Source organism: Prionailurus viverrinus, chromosome A2 (assembly GCF_022837055.1).
Source record: "Prionailurus viverrinus isolate Anna chromosome A2, UM_Priviv_1.0, whole genome shotgun sequence".
NCBI classification, from domain to species: Eukaryota; Metazoa; Chordata; class Mammalia; order Carnivora; family Felidae; genus Prionailurus; species Prionailurus viverrinus.
Genome location: NC_062562.1, coordinates 88565003 through 88592400, shown reverse-complemented (window position 1 = coordinate 88592400; position 27398 = coordinate 88565003). Strand labels below are relative to the sequence as shown.

Here is a 27398-nt window from a genome sequence, read left to right as displayed (position 1 = left end):
TTTCAGTACTTTACGCTATTGCCCTTTATTCTCAAAAAGTAGCTAGATTTAAGATGATTTCTGTTAGTTGAAGCAGTCAACACATATCAAATATTATCAAAGGAAATAATTGAAAACATTAGGAAAGCAACCAGAGCACAAGAATCATGCAAAATTTCACCCACACACCTCTGCATACAGTGGACAAGAATGACTAAACGCTTTGATCTTTCCTGGATAACATGAAAGAGAAAAAGGGAAAAAGCAACATCTGTTAGAAAAAAAAAAAGTTTAATGAACAGGGTGGAGACTAGTTGAGTGTTGACATAAAACATGAGAAAAGAAAAATTCAGAAACAAAATTATTTATGGTCACAGACCTCAATAGGCCCAAAGAGATAAGTCAGATTTAGAAAAAAGTATTAAAGTAAATGCAGTTTGATTTATATTTAAAACAAGCATAATTCCTATTGTGAGTTCTCTATATATAATTGTTTTTTTCTACAGTTGTTATCAATAGGAAATATATGTGTAATGTTGTATATCTATATAACGTTTGTACATAAACCTATATATAATATATATTGTATGTATGTGTATATTTATATCCATAGTGATGGCAGTGTCTTAGACAAAATTGTGAAAGTGTAGTATGAGGAATATAAGTCAACTTAGACTGCCTGAACATGTATTTATAAATATAGGCTTTAGTTTATTTTCCATTTAACTTAAGGAAATAAATGTCTGTTGTGGGAAAAGTGATTGTTTTAAAACAGATCAATTTTATATACAGGTGAAATTTGCCTGGGCATTGTCATTCAACTATCATTGCAAATATCCACAGCAAAGGCATTTTGTCAGTGCTTTATGAGGTTGTGGGACTTTTCAGGTTTATGAATTTTTGTATCCCAAAGGGTGTTGTTCCTGGTGGTTTTTCTTGTTAGAATTGGTATCATATTATGCTGTTATAAGTATAGATTCCACTGTCCTGTTATTTGGTATTTTCAGGGATTCTGGCTGTTACAACAGCTGTTCCCAGTCTTCTATCTGGTGGATGTCATGCACATATGTGATATTTTCTCATATATGCATAAGAATATTCTGGAATACAAGTGGATAAATAATGACATTAGAACCTTAGCCTTGGGGCGCCTGGGTGGCGCAGTCGGTTAAGCGTCTGACTTCAGCCAGGTCACGATCTCGCGGTCCGTGAGTTCGAGCCCCGCGTCAGGCTCTGGGCTGATGGCTCAGAGCCTGGAGCCTGTTTCGGATTCTGTGTCTCCCTCTCTCTCTGCCCCTCCCCCGTTCATGCTCTGTCTCTCTCTGTCCCAAATAAATAAATAAACGTTGGAAAAAAAAAAAAAGAACCTTAGCCTTAATTGGACATAAATTCTTAAAATATAGTAACAAAATAGAAACTATTGAAAATGTACATAATTTAAGTTCATAGAAGCAAGCCATATTTGAGGTCAGAGAAAGTGGATCAAGAGCATAAAAAAAAAAAATGGCAAGAAACCGTGATCTTAAATGTAATGAGAAAGGATTTAGGAAATACAAAAAGATAACTGCCTCTTACAGATTATGCCGTATGTAATAGACTAGGTCAACTTTTCTGCCAGACTGTAGACCAGAGATGTAAAAGTCACCATTGACGTATGGTTCCATTTGATAAAGTAAGACTCTTCCCTCGCTGCCTCTTCTCTTCTACCAGTTGGCCTGTCCGGTCAGGTTTCTACACTGAAGCCAGAGCACGCTTCTTAGAAAGCAGTTGGTGGCCTATTATCTTGGTTTAAGGACATTCTCTTGCTTTCTTTTAATCCTAGCAGTTAGGGAAATCTGCTTTTTGGTCTTAGTCCTTCCAACCTCTGCATCCTTTTTTGGGTACTCTTCCCTTATCCTCTCCTGAAACTCTGGAGTTTTTTTTTCTTCTTTCAGTTCTTTTACATTCCCAGTCTCTCTTCCTTTGAGTCTTTGTTTTTATTTTTTTTTCTATTTCCTGGATGGATCTTCCCCCTGATACTTACTTGAATAAATCCGTCTGATCTTCCTGATACCAACTGATGCATTACTTCCTTAGTTTCCCTCATTTCTCTTGTATTATAGTTAGACTAATATATACTCTCATAGCAGCACAAGCAACTTGTGATAAGTTCTGTAAAAGGGATTAGGAAATTTGTTTGAAATAGGATATATATATTGCAGGTAGGATTCACATCATAAACTCTGAACTGTTAGGGATCATTTCTTTGTCTTTTAAGGGTTAATTTTTCTCATATTTTTCCTGGATAAAAAGTCACAGCATACATATTAGAATGAGAAATACAAATCCTCAGCTAGTTTGAACCTTTGAATAGCACCAAATAGTCTCTTAAAAAAAAAAAAATCTTGGGTACTCCATATTTCATTATGAGTCATTATATACATTTGACATATATTGCCACCTTTATGTCAGGAATAACCCATAGTCATTAACATACAACTATGCTGAAATTTTACACTTTTGATTTTTTGTTGGTATAATTGTTTTATGCCTATTAAGGCATAAGGCCTTAATAGAGAACAGAGTAAATAAAATTTTCACAGTAACATTTACACAGATCTGCAATTGAAACTTATTTGGCCGTTAGAGCCTTTATGCAGCAAGTCAGGAAAGAAGTAGTTGGAGAATATACATGTCCAAACTTAAAGGAAAGATGAAAAGAAGGAAGGAAGGAGGAGTCAAAAAGGGAAACAAGGCAGGAAGAAAAGAAGGAAGGAAGGAATAAATATACCTCAAAATCCACTTTGATATAACAGGTAGGGCTAACAATGGAATTTATTGCACAATAATAATAACAGCAACAACTACCATATTAATGTATATTTTGGGCCCTTTGTTCAAAATAGAATAGAAATTCTATGTTCTTCAGTACTCTGAGTATGACAGAAATTCTTTGGGTGCTCTCACTTGTAACATGATGTCCGTGTTAAAGTCTACCTTTCACTCCTGGAGACTAACACACAGGAAGCAATAAATATAATAAGCAATGTGATGTTCAACAGCAGCTTTTTTTCCTGACAGTGTAAGAAAGTGGGAGTTTTAAGGTGAGAGGGCAAGGAGACAAGTAGAAGGCAAAGGCAGAAATATGTACACACTAACATTCAAAAGATAATAACTGAAGGTAGCATTACAAGAAAACTATGCGCCATTGTTTGAGTTTCGAATTAAAGCTCTCTGAGGATAAAGGCAAATTTTATTTTGGTAAAAGAATTGCCTTTCATCTTCCCCCATCAGGATTTAATTGGCAGGAGATGACACAGCTTGCTTAACAATCAGGTATTTCAGGGGTTGAGCAGTTTGACAGGGAGCAGGTTTCCCTCAGCTCTCCTTAAATGCCTTTTTCCCCCCCTCTCTGTGAACACCATGAATTTGGCATGCATAAAACATTAATTCAGTAATACTCTCAGAGAGTAGACCATGGATTAACTAGAATTCAGACTTTGGAATTTGGCAGAATATACAGAGTTGTGTAAAAATACAACCTTCATGTCTGTGATTGAAAAAAAAAAGACATTGTAATATGGCATTTAATTTTGTTCATAACATACTGATTTTGATTCTAGATAAAGCATCTCATTTTCTGTAATGGTTGGCAGGTTAGGAAAAGAGCATCATAATCAAAATCACTGCATGTTTTTGACTGAAAATGACTGAAGTTAGCTCTTTACTTATGACTAATTAATAAGTTAATAAATTTCTAGCTATTCATTGTGAGGAAAGTATAAATATTGCCTGAAACATGGAGTCAAAGTAAAGCAGTTTTCCTTCAGTCTCACCTGGTGTTTAGAAACCATTTTGTATTAACCACAATGTTAGCTAGAAAAGGATTTAATTCTCTCACTTTACCACAGAGAGATATTGTGATCAAATATGTTTAACCTAGTAAAACACTCTGCTGAATAGATGCTGAATTGTGATGCCAAGTACTTCTCATTCTGATTCTAGTGCTCTGGATGATAATGTAAATGCTTTTAGTTTGGAGATTTTCTCTTATGAGATGTGAAACCTACACTTTTGTGTAAGAGTATATTCTTTTTATCAGTCTACACAGTTTTCTACCGCAAGCCTTCTGACGCGTTGGACACTTAATAATATTTGTTAATTTGAGTAAATGAATAACCACCAGTGTCATCATAGTTATTATGACTTTAAAAGTACCAATTTTAAATATTCTTGTTTTTAATAGAAAAAAAAACAGTTAATCATCATTTTGTCCCACTTTGCTTCATTTTCCTTGCTTCCAAAAAATGTAAATGCCATTTTACATTTGTTGGTTCAATTCTGTCATATGCTTCCTTTTCATTGCATTTGGGTTGAATCTTTTCTCCTTGCAGAGAAAAGATGCTGTTGCTGTGTGGTAAGCTCTTCATGCACGTATTTAGGCATATTATCTACAGACATTGTGTTACCTGCCTGTTGTTTAAGGAGCAAACATTAAATAATATATTTTCAGAAATGAAAAGGAGGACATCTCATGATACAGCAGCCATTAGCACTCTGTCAAATTCCTAGATTTTTATTAAACACGCGTGTTGATTTTTCCCTGCGATACTCTGAACTTCCATAGTTTTATTTACAAAGTTCTTAGCAAGAACTATAGGCACCTACACCTCCATTGGAACTTAAAAAATAAAAAGGATCTTTTATAATATTTGTATTATTTTATTATTCAGATAGTATGGAATCAAACTTCAAATCTTTCAAATATTCACAAACACAGTTTCTTTAGTTTATTTTCTATAATAGGACAGACCTAACTTCACATCTTTTATAATATAATAATAATATTGAGATTTTCAAATATATTGTCCTTCGAATGTTTTAACTGTCTTACGTATTTAGTGTCTACATGTTAGATATTTTAAATTTAAAAATCATTTTTGAATTATGTATTTCATAACTTTTAAAACTGAGTTTCAGAGCACGAAAGGCTTCCTTTCTAGGTAATAAATGTAGCTGCTTAAAGCAATATACAGTATACTTAAACCATTAATTGTTTCTCTATATAAATATATATATGATAGTTTTACATATATATGAAATATATATAATTTATATATAAATATATATATTATATACATACCATCTTTAGAGCTGCATAATTATAAAAGAAGCATGTCATTTCTAAAATGAGCCTTGCAGTGAATTTACCCTAAAAAAATGCCAATAATTACTTTGAAAGCATGGCTATGTTTTCATTAGATGTTTTGGTAATTTGAAATTATAGCATCACCATACGTGATTTAAATACACATCATTTCAGTCAAGTAACTGAAGGAAACAGACTGTTAAATGCCTGTCTTCATAACTGCACTTGAACTAAAATCAGTAACTTTTTAACATGTTCTTTTTATCTCTGAAACAATATTTGCAGTATGGTATTTGTTCCAATATTAATAGTTGACAAGTTTTTGTAGATTTGTACCTAAAAAGTTAAAAATACTCTTATTGAAGAATTTACTATCCATGAAGATTTATTTACTTTAAAATGGCAAAATTTGTACCAGTTATACCAATAGCAGTATATGTAACACATTTTCTTCCACAAGAGGAGCACCCAACTGAGCTGTACTGAGATCTTGACATTTTGTTGCTATTTAAGGGGAAGTGTTTAACACTATTCTCCAAATATGCTGCAAAGTAGTGCTTGAGATGAGTGTTTACATATAATTTTTCACCAAATGGCCTTTTTTCCCTAATAGCTCTAAATTGACTCATCATTGGGTCTTAGGAGAACTATTACTTCAATGACAATTGTACTCTTAGTATAAGCTCAAAAGAGTTAAGCAGATAACTTTAAAACCCCTGTTCCATTGTTTCAAATTCAGAAAAATATACCATGAAAGAGCACTCAGAACAACATTCAGAGACTTCTCACTAACAAAGGGATGATTATGTCTTATTTATTTTTGAATTCGCAAACTACTGTTTCATATTAAAGTTGTTTTCATCTTGTTGGACAGGAAGTTGAGAAAAATAAATAGGATCATGCATCTCATACCATTTTTAAAAATATGTCAAATTTTATAGTCAAAGAATAATAAAATATTATATTATCTTTAAAATATGAAATGTGTCTCTGTGATCAGTCAACATATAGTACACACAGAGTATCATTTGTGCTATATCATGTTAGTGGTTAATAAAACTGAACTAAGGAGTCTTACCTTGAGTAATGTAGAAATTACTTAGAGACACAAATCTGCCAAAGTCAGCAAACATATTTTCAACAAATACTTGTTTTTGTGTTCACTTTATGATATCAACATTATGGATTTATATTTGAAAGATAAATTTGACCTGTTTTCTGCTCTCAAACCCTACATGGGCATTTTTTGGAGAAAAAAAAATCATACTTGACATAAAGCAATGGTCAGTTATCATAGTTATGTAGAAAGTACCACAGAAGTCTCAATTTTGGAATATCCAGTTTTCCTAAGAGTATTTAAGCTGGTTCCAAAGCAGGTCAAGACAAGTATAGGATCATTTCCACAAATGGGAGAAACACAGAGTAATATAAGTGAAACATGATGCAAAAACATAAAGTCCAACGACAGTCAAATAATGTAATAATGCCATAGGTTTTCAGAGAACAGAAATCAGTGGGAATGAACTGTTTGGGAAAGGTTTCAAGAAGATAGTAGTAAAAGCAGTTAACAATACAGTGACAACAATAAGCTATTTTTGAGTTATTTCTGAACACTTTTCTGTATAACTTCTGTTTATACTTCAGAACTCCACTTAGATGTCCTCTCAGGAAAACCTTGTCTGTCCACCTCATTCCCACTACCCACTCAAGCTAAATCACCATCATTTTTCTTGTACAATTGTATTCTTCAGCAATATACATGAAAATTACATGAACATTGTATATGTATTTGTTTAATGTCTGTCTTCCCTACAAAACTCTAAGTGACAGAGGACTGATAGTGTCTGTATCTTACTCAGTTCTGCAGCTTCCACCCCTAGCATGAGGTAGGATCACTAAGAATATTGTAAAAATTAATGACTACATTTTCAAACACTATGCCAAGTAGTTATCTTATTTCATTGCTACAGTAGTCTAAATAGGCAGATTGTTTTCTTTGTTTGTGTGTGTGTGTATCCCAGATGAGAAAACTTGGAATTAGGTTAAATAACCAATGCAAAATCACACACCTAGGGAATCCCAGAGTCACAATTTGAACTCAGATCTCTATAACTACTAACGTCTTAATACAGTAATTATATTAAGCTACTTGAAAGTAAATTCTGATAATGATCTGAAAGCGTTTTGATAAATCAATGGAACGAAGTAAATATTTTCACTAAAGAAAAAAAAAACAAAGAAAAACAAAGACATGAAATTAATGCCAAAGTTACTATTTTCATTGGATAGTGAAGAGAATATGCTCAATAGACCATTTTGCATAAATTAGAAAGTAGAATAACAATGAGGTTGCGCATTAGCATTAGGCCAAATTATGAGGAATCTTGAGAGAAAGTTCTATTTTATATATATATATATATACACATATACATATATATATACATATACATATATATACATATATACATATATATATGTGTGTGTGTATATATATATATATATATATATATATATATATATATATATATAAAGCTACTGAGGATTGTTGCATTGAAAGTTAATATAATGAAAGCAGCTTTTACAGAATTTTAAACAGCTAGTGAAGTATATGCTGAAGTGACTGGTAAAACAGTATAGAGCATCAAAGGAGTCTTGGAAGCTAAGCAGAAGTCTGGTATTGATGTAATCACAGCCAGTACTTAAACAACGAAGGCAGAAGAAAAAAAATATAGAAGAGGTTCTTTGGTAGAAGGTTAAAAAAGGTTTACTAACTGACAGATAATAAAGAATAAATGAGACTAATAAGCCAAGGGTATGTTCTGGGCTTTGAACATGTGTGACAAATCCCGTTGAGTTCATTCATAAGATTTGAAGCATCATTTAGAATTGACTTGATCATAAGATCGTGGTGTTAAAGAAAGTGCAGTGCTTGGTTTCCACTGTGTCGAGGTTAGGGTTTGGAAGAGTCATCCAAGCAGTGTGTCACTGAGGCAAGTACTGAGCTGAAGGAAGAAAGAAGTGTAGACAAGGAGATCATGACTTAGAAGTTTTGAGTAATAATTAAGGTGAAATGAGATATAAGAAAGCCTTAGCTTCTTAGCCTTAGCAAAGGCACTTGTGGTGAAATCTGGGGAGAAGTAATGAAAGACCAGGAAACAGATAGGGGTAGCACAAACACAGAATCAAGTCAAAACAAAAAATCATACCTTGAAATAGGCACTCAGGATCTCCATGTTCAATGAAAATACCAAGGAACACCAGATAGGCCGCAAAGATTAAAAAAATAATAAAATGAAAAAAAAATTGAAAAAAGCTTTGTTCTAACTCCAGGGAAGTTAGAACAAGAAAGTCATTGATGTCTTCTAATATGACCCTTCCAGTGGAAGAGTGGGAAATGGAATTCAGGAAAAGTGTTTATGTAGAAGAAATAATTGAGGAAAAGGGATAATAAAACAAGTTATATGTGAAATTTGGCTGTGAAAGGAATCCAATTCAAGGGAGTGTAGGTCAGCAGGAAAAGAGAGTTATGCAACTGGCTAAATTTATCTTGATGTGTTTAAAATATATTTCCCAATTAATCCTTTGAAAAAAACCCAAGACTTATCTTTGTTTCTCAGGTCTGTCATTTGCTGCACAGGGCCCTGGTAATCATTTTGAGCATATGAAGAAACAAGTTAAGACAGCCTGTGGTAGGGCATGATTAGAAGTAATGGTTCCTTGTTTCCAGAGTATTTTCTCAGTACACAAACCACATCTTTTGTGCTGTGGATTTTTAAAATCATAACATTTCATGTAACAACAGCTTGAACAGCTAAACCTACTATCTTCCACTGTAATACCTTGGCCATGGATATAATTACTGTAAATTCCAGTTCTGTTAATTATCATTTGTACCCCTTGGAGCATAAGCAATGTCCTTGACCTTCAAGTGAATAAAATGATATCTACCACATAGCACGGTTGTGAGGAATATAAATACAATATGAAAATGACAATAAAAATAATAGCACAGTTTCTATGTTACTGTCACATAGGAGAAAACAGCCTTAGGGAGGTGAAAGTCAGAGTCACACAACTCTGAAGCAGGAGAGCCTGGACTCAAACCCAGGTGTTCAAATTCCACAGACTGCAGAAGTGCCCAGCACAAGACCTAGCATCTTCTTCTCTTCTCAGCTGGTGCTGCTGTGATTAATGCTAGGACCAGAGAGAGGGCTGGAAAAGAGAAGAGTGTGGCCCTAGCACCACAGCAACAGCTGCAGCCTTTATGCCATCGCTGCTGACCCTCTGGTCCTGTGAAGTGATCACACAGGTCACCTATGGGGAATTTAGCCGTAGGGGTAGGAAAACAGGAAAGACAGCATTGCTCTGTCCTCTTCCCTGATCTTGCCTGGCACCTGTCTTTGGAAATTCAAGTGCTTACAACTGCCAGACAAAAGCAAAAATTATGTAGAAGACAAGCAGTCTAGGTTAACCATACATTTGAGGTTTAGTTACACTTCTCTATTCCAAAACACTGGACTTGTCAAACCTTCTAATGACCAGCCATGCCTTCCTGGTAACCCATTCATACGCGTTATTTTCCATTTTGTCCCATTTGTTTTCCAGACTGCAAGGGGTGAGGGGATACAAAATACTGGAGGAGAATGATAATTTCATTCATTTTCATAGGGTAAAAAGATGTAAGAAAATTAGTAATAGAGCAGGGTGCTTAAGATGAAATGAATAGTTCAACAAATATGTTCCATGTTTCATAATTGTCCTTTGTTAAATATTCCTTAACATTATCTGTAGGAAGATTTCAGAATTACAAAACGTCAAAACTTTACCACATAATTCAGGATATCCCTCAACTTCCTTCCCACCGTATTTTCTCCTTTCTTGATTTTGCGACCATTTTTAATCTCCATCTGTGTTTGCTCAATGTCCTCACCCCAGCCCACCAGTTACTCTTTCCCCTCAGAACAGCATCTAAGATTTTATGGTCAGGTTCAAAGCTCCATGTAATATGATCTCCTCCTACATCCATGTTCTCATTTCCTACAACACCCCCTCTCATCCTCCCTTTGCTCCTCCTAAACTTCAAATACAGTCCATTGATTCAGTTAGCCAAAAATTATCTCATTCCAAATGTCGCATCCTCCCCTACTAATATAAGCATATCCTTATCCTCTATTCTTAATATGCCTTGAGAAACCCACATTCTTAGGTATCACATTACATAGGAATTTTCAGGTTTCATCATACTGTAACTTTACTTTTCCTGATGGAATTATCTTTGACAGTTTGATGGTTGTGAGTAACAGCTTACAGGTAGCTTTGCAGAATATTGGACAGAATATCATAAAGACAAAAGTCATTCACTTACTGTTGAGAACAGATCCCTGCCTTATTTTGTTCATGTTCAGAAATTTGGATTTAAACATTAGGATATTTGAAGTAAGGCTGCCTGGGTAGCTCAGTCAGTTAAGCATCCGACTCTTGATTTCGACGCAGGTCATCATCTCGCAGTTAGTGAGTTCGAGCTCTGCATCAGGCTCTGACAGTATGGAGCCGGCTTGGGATATTCATTCTCTCTCTCTCTCTCTCTCTCTCTCTCTCTCTCTCTCTCTCTCTCTGTGTCTGTCTCCCCCTCTCCCTCCCTCCCTCTCCCACCTGTGCTGTCTTTCTCTTTCTCTATCTCAAAATAAATAAAAAGGATATTTGAGGTAAATGGATATTATAGCTTTTTGTTAATCAACTGGAGAGCTGCTTGATTTTTCATTTTTCCTTATGTGTACTACCTTGACTTTAGCAAAACTATGTGTTTCCAAGTAAAGAGAGCTAGATTTCTAATACATACCATATCTGGGAGCATAAATTTAAAGTATAGGAGACTAAGCTTGAATTCCTGATTTTTTTTTTTTTTTAATTTGTAAAGACCACAGCATTAAGTAGCTCACCAAAGAAAGTATTATGCCTCTTTTGGGAGGACTTTTTATAATACCACATAGAGAAGCAGTGTTTTTATTGCTAACCATTTAATAATCTAAATGAATTTTGCCCCCCAGTCCTTACTCTTTGAAAGTAGTTTTGAGGCATTCTAAACAAAATGGGTTTGGGCATTATTTTATGATTTATGGAAAATTGGAATGACCGGATCATGTCATGTCATCTTTATACGTTTGTTCTCAACTCCCTAAAACCAGCTATCCATAGAGCTGATTGATCTGGTTTTCAAATGCTTCTGCGTGAAAATTTATAAAGCAACACGTACAGAACTACAGCTCATTAGTTAGACCTGATTTTCCTGCTCTGTCATTTTATTATCTTAATTTAAAATTGCTTTCAAATCAAGTGTATACATGTATCATTTCAGCTGATAACTCCTTGGTCATTTATTCAAAATGAGCAGTCATTTCAAAGTCTATCTGGAAGCAGTAGTCAGGTAGTCATTTTTCTGGTTTTCACAATCAGGTTTTTTAAAGTATTATTATGAAAATAAATAAATAAATAAATAAATAAATAAATAAATAAATAAATAAATAACACTTAGAGACTTGAAAGAGATAAAGAAATAGAGAACTATAACAAAACTGTAAGTGCTTTTATAAAATTAAACTGGACTCAAAAAACCAAGATATTGAACATACAACAGCTGCAATTTCACTGAAATGGTTGGTGCTTCCAAAGCTACCACACAGTCACCACTTGTATGATCACTGATGTTCAGCCAAGCAGAAATCTGGACTTGAAGCAGGTCAGCAAAACTAAACATAGTTATAATGGTACTTGAGATGTAGCTTATATTGTTTATAGAATAATGCCTTTACCGAATTAACTGTGCATTTAGGAATAAATGTTGTAACCATAATCCACAAAGGTTACTGTGGAAGGAGGCAGGATTTTTTGCTGGAAAAGATTCTAAAGCTGAGATACCGAATAGTTACTTATCCTCTCTGAATTTTACTGTTTTTATAGATTTTGATGGACTCTGTGAAATGGTAATATTAATAAATCTAAACTTCCTGGAAGCCATGGTTATCCTTTATTTGAATCAGTTATTGTGTTGGTTTTATTTACATTTATTATATGCAATTTAAAAAATTCACATTTTTAAAGATGATTTCACATTATTCTTTAGTTAATTGTATTTGTATTTAATTATATTAGTAAATATATATTGTAAATAATTTCTTGTAAGTTACTCATAATTTAATGCCCTTTAATATAAATTTAAAGATAGAAAATATTATGTATCAGAAATTGGTTTATTTGCCAAAATAATATAAGTGATCAGTTTTCAATCAAATTTGGGCCTCCTTTACATTCTGATAATCTATGCTTTAAAATGTTTTTTTTTGTATTTCTTTGAAGATAAATATCCACCTGTTCAATTCTAATATTAAATTTTGATCATGAAAACTGAATTTTTTATTATAACTATGATGGCACAGTAATGAATAATACTAGTAATTGGCATTATATGTTGTCTAAATGATTCTGTAAAATTTGGGTAAGATTTAACTGTGTACTTTGTAGATACAGAATACTCCTCTCACAGTATGACCCCTGCAGTGTTTTAATAATGCCACAAAATCAAAATTTAGTTTTTCTATCCTAGTGCAGATTTTAGATGGCTTGAATTTTTTGTGAGTTAGAATTAGTAACTGATTCATACAGGGATTCCTTGAGCTCAAAAACTGAGCATTATAAATACTTGCCTAGATTTTCTATGTTCAAGATGCCTTTTAGGTTTTCTTTGGCCATCCTTTGAAAAGGACATCAGGCCTAAATTTTTTCAAGGTAATGTCATATTACCTTTTCCTCTTAAATTAAAGAATACCATTTTTATCCAAGATCATAAATTAAATGACTAAAAGAAGACATATTTCTTTTGTAAATAGTCTTTGCTTTATTTAGCGTTATAGGATTCATCAGTAACGATAACAACATTAGAAATTACCTAAATTCCTCAGGAATTACTACTCCACAATATACTCACTGCCTTTTTATTATTATTCCCATTCTTTTGTTATCGTCTTGGACTCTTGCACTTCCCACTTCCTGTCTCTTTTCACTGTTATTTAGCTTTGTAGCTAGAATGCCGCTCAAAGAAATAATTCACTATTTGAAAATGAATGAAACATATATAATATATTCTACCCTTTCCAGAACGTGTACTTCTTCCTCGTTTGTGCTAGCACACACCAGTATCATGGATAAGGAAGCTGATGTAACATAGTAGTAAAGGGAACAGAATTAAAGCAAAACTACAAGCCAAACCAAAAAGCTACCCCAAAGGTAGAGTCTTCAAGTATTTTTTTCTTCTTCCACCATGAGGCAAGCCATCCTCAATCTTGTTTGAGACAAATAAAAAGAAAAAAAAAAAACAAGGAAAAGGGCAGAAGAAAATAGGGAATGTTTAGTCAATATAATTTTTGAAAAGAGTCTGTTTTCTTAAACTTTATACATTATAGTCTGTTCGTATGTGTATGTTAAAATACTTGTAAATCCACTATCATACTTAAGATTTTAAAATATATAATATTAAGTTATGTTATGTTCAAGTTGTTTATATGTTTATATGTAACATATTAGGTCAAACATATAGAATACATGCATATGTGTGTATACGTACATGTGTATATGCATACTCATAACTATAATGCATACATAGACATAATCAGTAGTCAAACATAACTTTTTAAATATTTGCATATTTTCTTCCAGATTTTCCATTAGCATAATTTTTATTTATGGGCTTTCTGATTGTAATTATGTGTATTACCCATCAACACTGATCAAACATAGACTTGGGCAAATATTGACAGTTTTTTCTTTTTTTTTTTTTTTTACTTAACAGTGCCTAGACAGAACATAATTTTGCTAAATTTTTCTTCTCTTTTATTCCTACATTGTCTATTGTTCAAGTTGAAGCATTCTTTTAAGTGTACCACAAATACATCATGTGCATTCTTGATTCAACTCATTTAAACTATCTCTTCACTTTGAATTTGTATAACACAAAGTAGGTAGAATATATGTTATTACTCACAGTAATTTTTACTACACTCAATTTTTATGTAACATTCTCCCTACATCTAAAACTTTAAATTTCTTAAAGACAGGGATTAAAGTATATTTTTAAGAAGAGTAAATGGCCATGAATAAGCTGAGAAAGATACTAATTGAGCTTTCAACTACTATTAAAATAATCTATAATAAAGTTTCACTGTTTTCTCTAATCGAAAATGTCTCTTAAAATTCTATAAATTTCCGGGGCGCCTGGGTGGCGCAGTCGGTTAAGCGTCCAACTTCAGCCAGGTCACGATCTCGCGGTCTGTGAGTTCGAGCCCCGCTTCGGGCTCTGGGCTGATGGCTCAGAGCCTGGAGCCTGCTTCCGATTCTGTGTCTCCCTCTCTCTCTGCCCCTCCCCCGTTCATGCTTTGTCTCTCTCTGTCCCAAAAATAAATAAACGTTGAAAAAAAAAAAATTAAAAAAAAAAATTCTATAAATTTCCAAACCACGTGAATGGTAATTTTAGATGTACAGTTTAATTTTCAGCATCAGACATTCCTCTTAATAAACCAAATAAAAATACTTGATTTATCCTAGATTATTTATTTATAAATGTTTATTTGATAACAAAGAAATCTTGCTTTATAGCCAGAAACTAATTCCAGTGAGAGAGATTCATTTATAAATAATTCATGTTTTTACTGTAATAGATTAGAAATAATGACCCAAAAGTCAACTCACTGTATGATATAGAATGTCTCCATGGTCATTAATTTGAAAGCAAAAGAAGCCAGTCAACATCTGGGTACTTCCATAAGGACTGCTTTGCCTGTATTTTTCAATAGTTAACTATACACATTTAAAGCTCAACTCTTAAAGATTCTGAGTAATTAATTTAGATGTACATATTTGGAACCACCCATTTTTTAATAAAATAGATATTGTTAACAGTATGTATATAGATCAACTTAATTATATGGAAAGAATGAGCAAAAAGCTATGGAGATTTATGATACTGTGACAATTAGAGTTTCGAATCCCTTTGAAGTCCCCATTAACTTCTGTGTTTAACCATGATTAATTGCTAAACCTTATAGTACTTCTAACATGAGATATATGAGCATGACCACATTCCTTGTGAGGACTTTGTTATATGAAGTAAATCTAAAAAATGGAGACTATTAGATATAAATGCAGTGTATTTGTTGGTGATTAAGTTAAGCTACAATGCTTTATAGGGGTTGCAAACTCAAATGCCTATGGTGATCATGCAGGTGACATAAAAAGATGGAGAAAGAAACTCAAAACAGTGGGGAACAGTGGAAATGGGTTACCCCATGAAAAGTCCTAAGTCTCATGAAAAGATATTCAGTTTCAAGATTTCAAAATCTGAGCCCAACAAATAAAGCATGTCGCCAGGTCAGATTCAGTCCATGCACTGCCAGTTTGAAGATTTACTTAGATAGTAGGATATAGAGACCCTGTTGTTTTTTAATGTATGAGCTGCATGATTATTGTATAAAATATTAAGAGAAATCAAAATGATACAAACAGAAAAAAATACCCAAATAATGTAAGCTAGAGACTTAATATCATAATGAATTTCCTTCCATTTTTTTTCATGCATCTTAACACAGTTGTGGCATTAGTGCTTTGGCTATATGTTAATAGGTATTAATAACATATTTAATATGTAAATAAAATATTTAATAGATGTATCTATTCTATGCCTGCATTATAATCAATTATGTAGATATGACATAATTTATCACCCTCTTGTTATTGGTATTTATTTTTTTTCAGTATTCTAAATTTCATGGTGAATTCTATCTTGTTTTAATTTTTTTTCCTTTTTTTCCATTTGTATCTATTTCCAAAACTAAAATATTTCCCAAATAATTCTCTAAAATTTATATTCTCACAAAGAATTTATAGGATTCTCTCCTACAATACCTCTGCCAAAACAATTAGTATTTCAATATTTTCTAATTTGCTAAAAGAAAATCATATATTTACAGATGATTATGATAGTACTTGAGTGACCAGGCTTCACTTAAGCATACCTTGGTATAAATAAAATGTTAATTCTATTGGCCTCATCATTTCCCAGATAGTATCTATTAAAAAATCTTGAAATGTAAAGAATCCATATGAGTAGATTTTAATACTTCCTACAGTACATATGCTTATTTCTATTGACATATCTACATTTAAGTTGATAAAAATTCCCAGTGGTGTCTAATCATGGATGTGATAAACACATTTATAAAAAGAACTAGCAAAAAGCGCTGTAGTTTCACAGTTTAGGATAAAAAAAATCTCTGATGCTTTATGAAATGATAAGATGGCTAGTGAAAAAGTAACTGTGCTTTCAACATAGAAGACTTAAAAAGCACATGGAAAGAACGATCAAGTGAATTGTTCCACTATTTTATTTTTGGTGAGCCATTGATTTGCTCTGTGGTTGAACTTAACTTTACCATGTCTCACTAGGGCAAAACACTGTAGAGTAAATTGTTCATGTTCTGTAATTTTTCATTCTAGCTAATATAGAATTTTTCCTTTCATTGTTATATACCTTGGGAGTTAACAGGCATTCATAGCTGAATAATTATGACAGGTATGTGATATCTGCATAAACTCAAATTAAGCTCCTATTAAAAGCATAATCTACGTGAAGTATGAACACATATGCTTTCCGTTTTCCTTGGTTTATACCATTAATTTTAATGATGACAAAAAGCAGATGAATTATGTCACTGTTTGTTTGAGGAACCCAGATAAATTCAGGTTCCTTAAATTTAGAGGGCAAATCCTATTTAATCCAGCTGTAAGGACTGTATATTGTTACTAGGAAGACAATGAATAATTTTTCACAGACTAATTTTTCACAGACTTGGAAACAAAGTAGTTTCATGTATTTTTTCTTCAAACAAGGTTAGAACTATGTTAATTGATTTTACTTGTTTTTGCTATATTAATAGTATAATGCAAGAACTATATTAAATATAGTGTTATCTGTCATGATCAATTTAGTTAAGATTCATTCAAGGCCTAACATATGCTTGAACTACAGGGAATGCAAAATTGAGTTAAGAGATATTATAACAAATGTTTTAATGTGTGATGTGTATTCATGAAGTAAGATGCAGTTAAGAGATAATATTATAACAGAATTTTATGTTTGATGTGTATTCAGCATTTATGTTTGATTAAATAACATGGTTGTGCAAAGCAAGCACAAAAAAAATAGGTTTTTTTAATTTCTCCAGTTATTACTGATTTTAGAAATTGGTTACCTGGCTGTGTTACCTACTAGCTATGTGTGTGACCTTAGACAAGTCATTTTGTGTCTTTGTTACTTAATCTACAAAACTAGGATAATCACACTATGTGTTTTAAGGGGTATAGTGAGGTTGAAATGTAATACCTACAAAGCACTTAGGAGACTGTGTTTGCCAAGAGTTGCTTAACAGGTATTAGCTATTATTATCATTGAAAATGGGTTATCGACATGCTGTCATAGCAAAGATGTAGCATTTGTTGTCTATTTATAATCATCAGAATAATAATTAACTAGATATCTATATGGTTTAAATATGCTTCTCTATACTAATATACAATATATTTCATTTAATCCTTGAGGTAAATCTGTGGATTATTTCCAATTTCATAGATACAAATATTGGCACTTCCAAAATAATCAGTAATTAGCACAATGAGTCATAAAATCTGTATTTCATAATCCATGAACAGTAATATTGTGTCACATCTACCAAACTACAAACAACAGGTATATTCTGGACCACTGAAAAGCCATAGAACCTCTGGAGACCAATTTCAGAGGTAAGATTGATTTCTGCCATACTAAAACAGTGCTTGGACAAATGATAGACATTAAAATCAGTGAGGCCAGGGGCCAACGATCCCTGCTTAGGTTTAACCTGCAGATGAACTTAATGAGAATGTTGTCTACCCTGATGATGTTATCCTTCCTCTATTTTGGATCCTAGGAACTTATTGGAAACAGAAATTATATTCAATAAAGTCTGCCTGAATGTATCTAGTGAGTGATCATAGATCATGAATATTAAACTAGACTATATTTTATATAACTGGCACATTTTTATTTTTAATAGATAAAATTCATTTTTTTTACAACAGTTATATAGCTGGTTTTGTAGCTGTACTTAGGAAAATTCCCTTTCCAAGGCATTTGTATTTAAAAACATATTGGCAATTATTGAATAAGATTAATAATGGTATTTTAGCGTCAAAGTACTACATTTTGGATTTAAAACCAAATAGTATAGTTATTATATATCTAAAACTACTCGAAACTATCAACATGAAAAGAAGGTATTGTTAGTATATTCAGACCTAAAAATCCTTACAGGTATTAATCCTTTTTTTAATCTCTCTTTCAGTCTTTCACTGAGGTTTGTCTGGGTTTTTTATTTATAATTGGCAGTCATGTAATTGCAGCGATGTTTTGTTTCTTTTATTGCAGAGAAAGATAAAATTCTAATATGATATGAAATGGCTAAAGTCATAGTTAAATATAAGGCAGATTCATACATTATAATCGGTGCAGCACATTATGTTTGCTTTATTTATATAGCATACAGTAACAGAGACCACAGTTACATTTCTTTTGTATCTTCCTACAATGTTTAAATCCAATAACTTTCTGACAGACTAGTTTTTATGAAGTTTATTATTTGTAATTGGTCTTATATTTTCTTGAAGAGCCAAGGACTTTTAAAAGTTCTCAGCTTTGGGGGCGCCTGGGTGGCGCAGTCGGTTAAGCGTCCAACTTCAGCCAGGTCACGATCTCGCGGTCCGTGAGTTCGAGCCCTGCGTCAGGCTCTGGGCTGATGGCTCGGAGCCTGGAGCCTGTTTCTGATTCTGTGTCTCCCTCTCTCTCTGCCTCTCCCCCGTTCATGCTCTGTCTCTCTCTGTCCCAAAAATAAATAAACGTTGAAAAAAAATTAAAAAAAAAACATTTAAAAAAAAAAATAAAAGTTCTCAGCTTTGAAATAACTATGGAGAATAAGGTGATTCAAACAGGCCAGGAAACTAAGTTTGAATTATTAGAATAGCAGAAGGATTGAGATTGAAGTTCAGAAGCTGAATTCATAAAAATAAATGAATTCTAAGTAACAGTGTATAGAGAATGCAAAGGAAATGGGTTTTAAAAATCTAGATAATGCTCTGCCTTATGCTCAAGGAGAGAGGGGACAAAGAACTAGAAGCTAATGTCCAAGTTCAGAGTGATAGGATAAAGAATCACACCATGTTAGAAACAGAAAAGTCTTTATAGAATAACTAATTTGGAAACTCTTTACATAAAGTCAATAAACCCTAAAGACTACTTATAAAACATGTATATGCTTAGCTTCATTTTTCTTGGGGAAAGATGATTCTGATGTAACAAGTTAAAAAACAAAAAACAAAAAACAAAAACAAACATTGAGCTACATAGGAGCTAGACCAAACCACTTGACCAAGACACAACCTACAGCATACAAAATCCCTTTAGATTGCTGCAATGTGTAACAAGACCTAATTCTCCTCTCCCCAGACTATGGCGGTGGTTCTTTTCCTGCCACCAGGCACGTATGTCTCTAAATCATCCTGCACATCACTGTCAGATTCATCATAATATTACACCTCTTTGATGCTATTGTTCTCCAGCTAAAATTATCGCTGTGTCACTGACACCTTCTGAATACACACTAATGTGCTTATTTTGGCACAGAAAACTTTCCACAGTTGGACTCCAAATGTATTTTTCAGCCTTATCTCTTAATGTATGTATATATTCCTCATTGTCTAAACTCGGCTTTGTTATTTATCTAATAGGAACTTATTTTTGAGGGAATTTTATTCATGCTGTTTCCCCTAGATAGAATAATCTGCTTCGTCTGCCCTCCCTCTATGAGCTCCTCTGACCCTCTGCACCCACAGCTAATGCACACATATACACACACATGCATGCTCACAGATACACTCATCTCTCCCCAAAATACATCTTTTAAGGATGAAATCAAGTAAAGCCTTTCTTCAGAAAATTAGCTCCATTTTGAACTCCTGTGGTTTCCACTTGCTACTATTTTCGGGTATGTCTCAAATAATATATATGGTAAATCCATTTTTAATGTAGTGGTTAAAAACATGGATTTGAAGGAGTTCTGTTATCAAATTCTTATTTGGTCACTTATTAGCTTTGTGGTTTTGATTATTATATGTAAAATGTCTCAGCTTCTCAGCTATAAAGCTGGTATAACAATAATTGGCTTATTCGAAGATTAAACCGAAATAATATACTTGAAATACTAGGGCACCATTAACATTTGCTATGTTTATTGTTAAGTGAAATAGCCACCAAATAGCTTTATAAGCATTGTAATAGTGTGTGTGTGTGTGTGTGTGTGTGTGTGTATAATATGCTATTGCTATATAATTTTTGTTGTAATTTCTCGTATGCCCCATTGAATTAAATAGACATTTTACTTTCACATTTCAAACATAATTCTTAGTCACAGCTCAATATGTATTTAGCATATTAATTATTATTTATATTAGTGTTTCATAAAATTTATATGAATTAGGAAGTTTCCAAAATAGATCCAAAGATGAATATGCCAGTAAGAAATTATGTATTTTTATAAATAGAAAATTACATTTAGCAAGTGCACACAACTCCTCTCATATGCTATTTATTCCCCTTGCATATATCTAAGAGATTACTTGAAGTAATTTCTGTTGAGTACAAAATGGTGAGGTTATACCAGAATGATAGGATACACAGGAGAAATAGAACATTGGCGAAAAGGTTTTTAAAGTTTTTCAGAGTAGGGGGCGCCTGGGTGGCTCATTTGGTTAAGTGTCCGACTTCAGCTCAGGTCATGATCTCACAGCTGGTGAGTTCCAGCCGATGTTAGGCTCTGTGCTGACAGCTCAGAGCCTGGAGTCTGCTTCAAGTTCTGTCTCCCTTTCTCTCTATCCCTTTCTGGCTTGCACTCTGTCTCTGTCTTTCAAAAATGAATAAATGTTTAAAAAAATTTTTTAAAGTTTTGCAGAGGAACATTCTGGTCATTTTACCCTCGATGAAGATTTCTCTATTAAGAGGGGTAATATTTATTAATAAGGCCCAATGAAAATTAAAGAGGAATAGGGATGTAAAAACAAAAAGGACTCTAAGGTTATACTCTTTGTCACTAGGTTTTATTTTTATCATTTATAGTAAGAGTAAACTCATATTGGAAGTGTATGATAAGTGTCAATAATATATTAACAGTAACATAACATGAAAAAGTTAACTTGTATCATATTTCCCCTAAAACTCACTCTGAAACTTGCCTTAATATTTGAATTTTGTAGTCTTCCTCTACCACACATTTGTGTTTGTCTGGTCATATCCTTAAATTATCAGCCCCTAGAGCCAGGGCTTATGTCCTTTCTATCCCTGGGATATAATCTTTCTACAGAGCCTCTTTAACTCAAGTCAGTTACTCATTTATTCACTCATTTTTTCACTGAGCTTTAACTCAGTGCAAAGTTCTATTTTAGTATTTGGCAAATGATATCTTTTCCTCTACTCAAAACAATTTAATAGGAAAAAAAAATGTGCACCATGGAATATCAACGCTGAAAGTAACAAATGACACTGAGAGGGTATGACTAGATTGCTATACAAGTTTCAGGGAGAAAATATTTTTTCTGCTGTGTAAAATCAATAAACATTTAATGGATTGTGTATCATGACCTAAACTTTAAATAATGGGTAAAATGTGTAACTGCATAGATTAGACAAAAGCGATTCAAATGGAAGAATGACACACAAGAATATTCAGGACTGATATTCATCTCTACTGCCATTAAATGTTACTTAGTATGACCCTGGTTAGCAAAAACTATACTGTCTTTCCAGTATGATTCCTCCTTGTAGATTTCATGGATTTTTAAGGGAATGGAATTCTGGATCCACAGCTACCTTGTCCAATAGAACTTCTCTGACAGTGGAAATGTTTGCATCTATTCAGTACTGTATTCACAGACCTCATGTGACTATTCAGCACTTGAAATGTAGCTAGTATAACTGAGGAATTGACTTTTTAATTTTAATTAATTAAACAGCCGCATGTGGCTTATGGCTATAATATTGCACAACATAGATCTAGTCACCTTTTTAGGAAAAGTAAATTCCAGATGAATTTGATCCACAAAAGCATCTCCTTTGGGCAAAATACACCATGCCACAATATTTCCTGTGAGATCCTATTACATCCCGTCTTTGCTGAAGCCAATATAGTCATTGCCTGCGTAGTATTGTTAATTAGGATATGCACAAAGGAAGCTAATAAATTATATCTGCAAGAATCTCTGAAGACTTCTCCTAGGAAGAGACTTTTTAATTTACTCTTAAAGGAAAGGAAGTTCACCCTGGGGTTGAGGGCTGAGAGTAAGTGAGTAGAGAAGAAAGAGGTCTCAGGCAGGGATAAGAAAAAGAATAGTGTGACCAGGGAAATTTTGATAATTCAGTATAACTGGCAAACAAGGTGTCCTTTACAAGGAGCAAGAGGGGAGAAAGAGCAATTTGAAAGAAAATAGAATAGTATATGTTTTTAAATACTTTCCAAGTATTGGTTTGACTTAATTTTATTTAGTTTCCCACCCAAAATGGTCATTCTGTCACATATATGTAGGATTTTCTTTTCCTTTTTTTTTCTTTTTTACAAACATCATTTATGTTTTAATCATTAAATAAAACAACTAAAATTACAACTTTGTGCCCCAAATTTATTACTTGGGGAAGATTGAGATTTCGGAAATTTATTGCCATGATGTCACCAATGGTTTATAATTTATAAGACTTTGGATTAGACATTAGCACAGTTATTATTTCCTCTAATGCCTTACCTCACCACAGTCTAATAACATTCAGGAAATCCAAAAGACAAAGGGGAATGAGTGGTCTTGAAAGCTAAAAATAGTTGCTGAAAACTGATGCAATCATGTAATAAAATATAGCCCAATAACTTATATGATATGCTCATAGTATCTGCTAAAGCAATTAGAATCCATGCAGCTAGATTTTTGTTCATGGATTTCTAAAAATGAAAATCACTTCAGCCCAAATAAGACATAGAAGCTATGAAGTTTAATTGTATACCTTGGTCTTAGGATTTCTGGTCTTATTACTTACATGTGTGATCTATATAATACTTTTAAAACAGAAAATCATTGAATAGCAATCAGATTTCAAAAGCCCTTCTAAGCCCAGCCAGACGGTTGTCTATGTGATATGTTACATATGACAACATAGGGTGTTATTCTTCAGTTATATTAACACACAGAGCCTTTTTCTTTTTCTTTCTTTCTTTCTTTCTTTCTCTCTCTCTCTCTCTCTCTCTCTCTTTCTTTCTTTTACAACGGGTTAATATCTTCACACATCTAATAGGTCTTGCTTACAAGACAAAAAACAGCATTATAGTTGTTTCTTATGAATCACATCAGACATATTAAAAGGATAGTGTATTTTAGTTGAGAAATGTTATACATACTATAATTCATGATATTTTTTTCAAGTAAGCTTTTGAACTAGACTGTGATCTAGTTGTACATAAGAAAGATTTTCAGTGCATCTTGGGAGTCCAAGGCATTTACATATATTTTCAATAGCTATCCTAATTTCTACGAGTGAAAATATAGGCATGCATTCCCAATGTGGCGCAAGAGATATCAATCAATATAGGAAAGAATGTTTTTATTGTGGCAACTATAGACAATGGAAAAATTAAGTTAATGAATATTTTTTGAGTGCATACTAATTGGAATTTCAGAAGGGTGTAGGAGTTGCCTGAGGCCCAGAATTAATAAAAGAAAGATCCGGGATAATACTTGGTTCTGTCTGATACCAATACCTTTGCACCCCATTATTATATGTAATGGGTATGAATTTTACACTATAAACAGTTGTGTGTAAGAAAAGTCTTTTACCTTCCTATTCAGAAATTGAATTATACTTATTCCAGGCTCCCTTGTCTGTAGGCTGGAAAGGAAATTCAATGTTTTACTCTTTAGTAAAGCTGTGTAAGAATATAGAATTACATGATGGATACCCAGAAATTTGGGTAAGAGTTACATTTAAAGGAAAAAGGGGAAAGGAGAAGGCCAGCTTTGAGCACATTATCGGACACCGTGGCAAAAGGTAATTTTTCATCTTCTCTCGAACCATAACTGACATGCTTAAACTCTCTTCTATGAAGTTTAATCCTTTACCTTGTAAATCAAATATTAAACATGAGGTTGGAAGTACTTCTTATCTACCTTGGCATTGTCTTATTAACTTGGACACATGATCCCAGACATTCAGTGACTCCTACTTTGATGGATGGCTCCTCTATCTTTGTCAGTGTCATAAAATGTCTTATGAGGACAAGAAATTTATAATAATATTTATAACAGTATTTTCAGCCACACCATCACTTCTCCTTACTGCTTCCTTATTGTAAGAAATAATCATACAAATTTTAATAACATTTTCTGTGATTTGTGGCAACAGAGTGTGTATCTTTTCCTGAGAAAATTTTGGTTTATTACCTAATTTTTATCAAAATAATCTAAGTAATACTCAAGAGATTCTTCTGTACTTTTTCTTGGCGTATGTCAAGTTTCATATTATAATTTTCATATGTGCCTATGATAAATTTGTATCTGTAAATAGGTTTATAATTTTCTAACTCACATAACTGTCTTAAAGTAATATTTCTTTCAAATTATACTAGGAAAGTTTATAATAATGATAATGATATGTGCTAAATTTGAATAATCTTTGGTTATAGTGGTTATATGAACAGTATTAAAGTAAAAATAATTTGTGTTTTTTTTTTTATTTTGCTGCCTCAAAAATGCTTTGTTTCAGTTCTTCAATCCTTAAACATGAGGTTACATATCCTATTGCCATTGACTTTTAGAGACCTAGGGCTCAGAGACATTAATAGGTGACAAAACAATAACAGAGCTAATCATTGAGCCAGGTGGGCCTGACTTCTGACTCACTGCCCTTCCCACTGCACCTTAGCACAATTCTGAGAAACCCCATAAATTTTTGTGCTCTGTGTATTTCAGAACTCAGCTAAACAACCATCATAACTAGGGAATAGCTGATTACAAAATACAGAATCACTGCAAAAAAGGCTAAAATCAGTAATTCTCACTCACAGTAATAAAGATGGAAAACACTGTTGGTTGGCTTCCTTTTTCTCTCTTCTTTTCTAGCTCAAATGAATTTTAAGAGTCATGATTTGAAACCCTGCCATTAGCTCCATCAGAAATATTAAATGTTAAATAAAGTGATCTTTATTGGCCATAAAATGAATACCCTTTATTATTCTAAGGAGATAGAAAATACTTTATGTGAATTGTAGAGAAATTGCCAAAAAAGCTATTTTATTTCAGCCTGTGGACAAGTTAATGTGCTACTGGCAAAAGCATGTATATTCTGACCTAATTAATTCCCAGAGCATTTGGTTCTAAAAAGAGGGTTTAGAAATGACCCCTCTCCCCGGTTTACTGCATGGTCACATAGACATTTCAGTAGCTAGACACTTGTAGCTGAGATGGGGTCTCAGTCATGAGTTACTTACTTCCTTATTAAGGCTTTTGTTGCAGTGCTTTCTGGATATTTTCTACCGTGGTACTTGTGATTATTTCTGTATGTAGTCAAATGTTCCAGTTTCTGGGTACCTGAGCCTCAGCTGAGCAGATTTTCCTGTGATAAACATATGTCACCTCTGTGCTATTGTTCTGATGACACTACCTTCAGGCAACACCTTCCATAACATACAGTGTGATATTTCACACTTACAGAAATTGAGAAAGATAGTTTCAGGTATCTTCCACCTTCTAGTGTGAGTAATTTAAAAATGCTCGAGAAACATAAACAGAAAAGTTGAGGGAACGATGGAGTGGGTCAAGTGACTGCTATGGCTAATTAGCATTTCCTTCTGGAAAGTACATACAGAAAAGTAAGATAATCTGTCTTATTCTAGATATCTGATGTAGTGAATTGCTATATTTTCCTCTATGTGAAGGAAGAAAAAGAATCATTTAAATTTAAAATTCTTTCCTTCAAGAGCCATTAGGGTCATGGTTGGCATACCTATGTGATAAAATGATCACTCTATTCTTATCACGACTGGTCTCATTCTTTAGAATTCATTTGTACATTATTACCTGAAACATGCTAATTGGTACTAATAATCACTGAGCAAGTAAATGCTTGGCCACTAATAGTTGGTTTTAATCCACTTAAATTATTTTGCCATCTCTAAAGTTTACACAAATAATACTTCTTGATGGTAGACACAAATGCTCAACCTCTCTCTGATTAACAGGTATGTTAACATAGTTCTTGTTTTAAATAAATTCACCCCTTCTTTCTCTTTTCTACAGGATAACATTTTTAAGCTGGAGGACTCCCATTTTGAAAATGGCCGTGGGAAGAGTCCATATGACCCTAAACTGCTGACGGCATCTCTTTTAATAGGTGCGTGGTCAACAGTTAAACAGTGAATTTTCTATAGATAATAACCAGATTGTTCCTTTTTATATACCAACATTTTCCATTACTAATCACAAACTATTTTAGGAGGATGCCAGTTGAGATATTTTAAAATATTTTGAAAATGAAGAAAAAAATACTAAATGCTGCTTTGATTATTGTACTGTTTGGTCTGTGATTCTTTTTAATCAAAATGGTTTAATACGTGTCCTTAAAATTGCCTGCGCTGTCACCATACATTTCCACTAAGACTTTAAAATTCTTATCTGTGAGTAAGTCGTTTTGGTTTTCTTTTTATAAGAGAGGAGTTTCAAGGGAGAATTTTGACAAGTCAGAAGGAAAGAATGAGATTGTCTATCTTTGTTCATTGTAATTACAAGATTTGTCACACTCTCAACATTTGGATAACTTAATCAGTACAGTTTTAATGGTCATACAATTCTCAGAGAACCTATTGTGTCACGTCGAATAAATGAAGGAAGGACTTCACTATTCATCTTTTTTTTTGTTTTTTGCTTTACGCCATTTTTTTAATCTAACAAAACATTTAATGTATTTCCTCTACACTTGCCTCTAACCATCATTTTCTGGTTGTCTTCTTTCTTCTTTTCCTTCAGCAGTGCAGATGGGTGGGGAATCCTTAGTCATACTTCAAAGGATGGAGATAGAAAGATTGGAATAAGCTAAAGAGGGAGAAAACTTTAGTCTGTGTTGAAAAATAAA

The 27398-nt window shown here is 33.1% G+C and overlaps 1 protein-coding gene across 2 annotated transcripts in view; it reads left to right on the top strand.

The window, feature by feature from the left end:
* Positions 1-27398, top strand: part of SEMA3A (semaphorin 3A) — a 468512-nt gene that overhangs the window by 349963 nt on the left and 91151 nt on the right. For both annotated transcript variants that reach the window (XM_047850777.1, XM_047850776.1), the window contains one exon: positions 26567-26660. In XM_047850777.1, coding sequence (XP_047706733.1) covers positions 26567-26660 — 94 coding nt within the window. The remainder of the gene's footprint in view (positions 1-26566; positions 26661-27398) is intronic.